This window comes from Nestor notabilis, unplaced genomic scaffold, assembly GCF_000696875.1.
Source record: "Nestor notabilis isolate BGI_N333 unplaced genomic scaffold, ASM69687v1 scaffold31847, whole genome shotgun sequence".
Lineage (NCBI taxonomy): Eukaryota > Metazoa > Chordata > Aves > Psittaciformes > Psittacidae > Nestor > Nestor notabilis.
The window spans coordinates 31,871-35,530 of record NW_009935700.1 but is presented as its reverse complement, the minus strand read 5'-3'; the positions used below and the strand labels follow the sequence as shown (position 1 = coordinate 35,530).

The window sequence follows — 3,660 nt, the reverse complement described above, 5'->3', positions numbered from 1 at the left end:
GGTACCGGCACGTCTTTGGCTCTTTAAATTGTGCTTTACACTCAAAGGCTCCGGTTTACCGCTAAAGTTAGAAGACTTCATAAAGCTGTAAATCATTTCTGCCTTCTAATAATCTGTCTGGAGACTTCTGCCAGCTGAGGGCTGGAGAAGCCTCTGGAGCCAGCTTTGTAGTTGAAGCAGGCTTTCTCCCAGTAGGGGTGGATGAAGACATATAACAGGCAGTGGGCGTTTGTGGTTTGTTTCTGTTTTTGTTTTAACCATCAGTGTGTCTTAACTCAGGTGTTTTTCATACTGACTGCATAGTTGGGAGTGGAATTTGCAAGTGAACGGCCTGTATTCAAGTAAACAGAGATGCTTGGTGATTTGGAATGTTAACCTTAACTGTAAGGCTTCAGAGGGGAGATAGTGTCTCTGTTCCAGAGCATTACATCTTATACATTTTAATAATAAAATTAAGATTGGAACAGGTTTATAGAATGTGTTGATATCTCTTCCACGTGTTTTTCTAGGGTATAACTTACCAATGACAACGAAAGCAAACTTTCCTGTGGCAGCAGGATCTATAGTTGTCCCCTACGGGCATGTGGTTGGAAATCAGAAGTGGAGAGGGTCAGAGATAGCCCAAAGGCTACAAGGTAAGCACACATTGGAAGAGGAAAAGCAGTTGAGGCAAAGCATTCCCCTCTTATCACTCAGTACGGGTAATGCTTGGAATATGCTTTACTGTCTACTCTGACTGATCCTGTGTGGTACAGCCTATGTTAGCAAGCTGAAAATTACTCTTTGTCTATCATATACCTACATGATCAGTTCTGTCGTATTTGCGTAGCTGCTGAGCGCTGTAGAGAAGGAGTAAAAGTACCTGCTGCTTGGGAACCACAGCAGTGGGACCATAGTGAATGTGCATCTCCACTGAAGCCCCTTGAATTTACATGGATACCAGGACTGTGCCATCATCTCTTGGTGCAGCAAACTAAATTAGGGTGATCCTTCCAGAGCAGCATGTTACGGCTTTTTAGTCAAGTCCAGAGTTCGCCAAGAAGCTACGGTATGTTCAAGTCTGTAGTTTGGAAGTGTTATTAATTGGCATTACTAAAGGCATCACACAGTACTTTGGATTGCTTATACCAGCTTTGCTTAAAAAGATTAAAAGCTTTCAGAGAATATGAAATTCATGGTCAAGTCACTGCGATTACTGACACATTAGGAAGATCATGCTGTGAAGTAATTAGTATATTTTTAACTACTGTATTTTTTCCTCTTAACTGTCTCACCTTCAGGAAAAATTAGACTCATCTTTGAAGATGACTTGGGACTTGTGGATTTTCATATTTCAAACAGAATTTGCATTTTATATATTTCTGAAGCAGATTTGGTTGCAGGGGATGAATTCAAACGAAGATTGGTTCGGTTTAGAAATGTAAGTACTACACATAGGGAAAATTTTCAATTGGTGTTTGTTTATTCCATGCTTCTGTGTTATTTATAAATTTTAGTGGAGCTTAACTTTTGTGATAATTTACACCCGAAAGCTGAAAAAATACGCAGCTGTGTAATTGTTTTGTTAAACCTCAGTATAGTTGCTGCAACTTCTGCGTTTCCTCTGATTTGCTTCCAGGCAGCTCATAGTCGGCAGAAGTTTTCTGTTTGTTGCATTGCATCTACTCGTCGTTAACAAAGTCTTTTCTCCTTTTTTCCTTTTCATACAGGCCAGTAGTCTCGGAGGAATTGTAATTGTAGAGAAAACCCAAATAAGTGATCAGTACTTCTTAGCAGTACAAAAGCTTGTTGTGCTAGAACTTGGAATGGTGTTGCTTCCTGTGGCAAATCAAGGAGAAGCTTCTCAACTTATTATTCAGCTAGTAAGTTTCTATGTTAGTGGACAAATATTTATTAAAATATGGGGCATGAGAATGACCTGTTTTCTCACAATGATCACTCATTTCAGAATATCTGGGATCTTAAAGGAACACAGCATATTTTGTTGTTTAAATGTAAGGAATATATATCCTGCAACAGTAATAGTTCAGAGGAAAAAGGGCTTATTTGGGAACAAAGTAAAAAGGGTAAAGAGTGCTGGATTTTTTTTCATGTGATCTTGCATTGAGGTGGCACTGGATAGCATTAGGCAATGCTCGCTTCAGTTCTCTGTCAAAACCAACTTGAGATTTTGCCTTGTCTCATGCTGGGGAACCTGCGTACTTAGTTGTTTCTCTTTTTCTTTATCCTTTCACTGATTGCATCAAAAGGATGACAAATTCATTGTTTTAATTCATGGTTGATATTAAAAAACTTGGCTTCCCAGTGAGACGTTGTGGCTCTGCGTCAAAGCCCTTAATAAGGGCACACACTTAAGGAGGGAGCTTGTTAAAACTTCCCAGTGATTGCACTGAACTCCTATGAGATGAAAGGAACTATTTTAAACCATAAAAGCAGCGCCCCAGCAGAGGGCACTTAGTGTCGCCTTTGGGTTTGTTTTGCTTCAGGTCCGTGAACAAAGTAAGGATCACAACAGTAACCCCTTTCTCCGTAAACAATGTTCTCGGCTGGCAGAGCCATCGCTGTTTCGGACGGTGCAACAAATTCCAGGAGTTGGGAAAACAAAAGCTCTACTTTTACTGCAACAGTTTGGAAACATCCACCGGCTTTGCAATGCATCTGTTGAAGAGCTTGAGCGAGTAGTTGGACAAACGGCAGCACAACAAATCTACACTTTTTTATGCTCCTGATGTGCACACATAGTGCTGTTTTGGAAAAACACGCTTTTTGTTTGTTTCTTGTGAATTATAAAATTTTGTTTTCAATAATCACATATTATGGCAATTTCTATAATCCTGGTAACAGTTGGAAGGTGTTGACTAATTGTCTTAAGTATTCTGCTGCTACCATTTTACAGCTGTTCTACCCATGTGGATTAAGCTGTGAAAATTGCCTTGGGAAGAGGGCTATAAAGTGTTTTGCATGTCTTGTACAAAAACAAGAGAGAAAGCAGTCTTTTTCAGGATCCATGGGAAAAAAATAGAGAAGCAATTTGCTTGCCTGCTTTCATCTTCCAGAAATAAAAACCTTGTTAATACTGGGAGGCGTTACCTTCACAGTCGTTGGAGATGTGAGTTACACTGCTTTGAAAAGTTAGCATCTATTGTTTTATAGTAAAGTATTTTCTAACTTTTTGGAATTCCTTTGGAAAGTCCTACAGGAATAAATCTTTGTCTTTACACTAACTTATTTCTCTGGTTCCTTTTTCAGTTCACAGAATGTTACCAAATTTATTCCCTTGTGTCTAATACCAAAATCTTGGTTAATTCATTTAACCAATTCATTTCTTTTGAATAGAGATTGCAATAATAAATTTCAGTATATTTTGAAATATCAAGCATAATGTATTAATTATAAATTATAATATGCTCTACAAACAAAATAGTATGGGAAGCTTTGATCAAAAATCTGTTCTTCCACTATTCATATTTTCAAAAGTTATTTGTAAAAAGGATGATTGGTTTTCCTGACATTCTCCATTTCATTTTAAATTATATTCTTAGCCTATTTAATAAGGGTAAAATCGCCTTTTCCCTTGGATGCCCATTAAGGAGGTGTACAAAAAGCTTCTTTCAGTCTGCTTGGGTTTTGGATCACAGCAGGAAGACAGTTGAGCAGGAT

At 38.4% G+C, this 3,660-nt stretch overlaps 1 protein-coding gene across 1 annotated transcript; it reads left to right on the top strand.

The window, feature by feature from the left end:
* Nucleotides 1–523: 523 nt before the first annotated feature.
* Nucleotides 524–2,729, top strand: LOC104408385 (chromosome unknown open reading frame, human C19orf40). The gene is made up of 4 exons (XM_010017974.1): nucleotides 524–635; nucleotides 1,281–1,420; nucleotides 1,710–1,862; nucleotides 2,487–2,729. Exons 1-4 carry the CDS (start codon nucleotides 524–526, stop codon nucleotides 2,727–2,729), a joined length of 648 nt encoding a protein of 215 aa, XP_010016276.1.
* Nucleotides 2,730–3,660: the final 931 nt, after the last annotated feature.

Excerpts from the sequence above, each read along its gene's own strand:
- LOC104408385 (XM_010017974.1), top strand. The coding sequence starts at position 524 with ATGACAACGAAAGCAAACTTTCCTGTGGCAGCAGGATCTATAGTTGTC. Across the intron at positions 636-1,280 it reads GATAGCCCAAAGGCTACAAG|GAAAAATTAGACTCATCTTT; the intron begins GTAAGCACACAT and ends TCTCACCTTCAG. Across the intron at positions 1,863-2,486 it reads CTCAACTTATTATTCAGCTA|GTCCGTGAACAAAGTAAGGA; the intron begins GTAAGTTTCTAT and ends GTTTTGCTTCAG.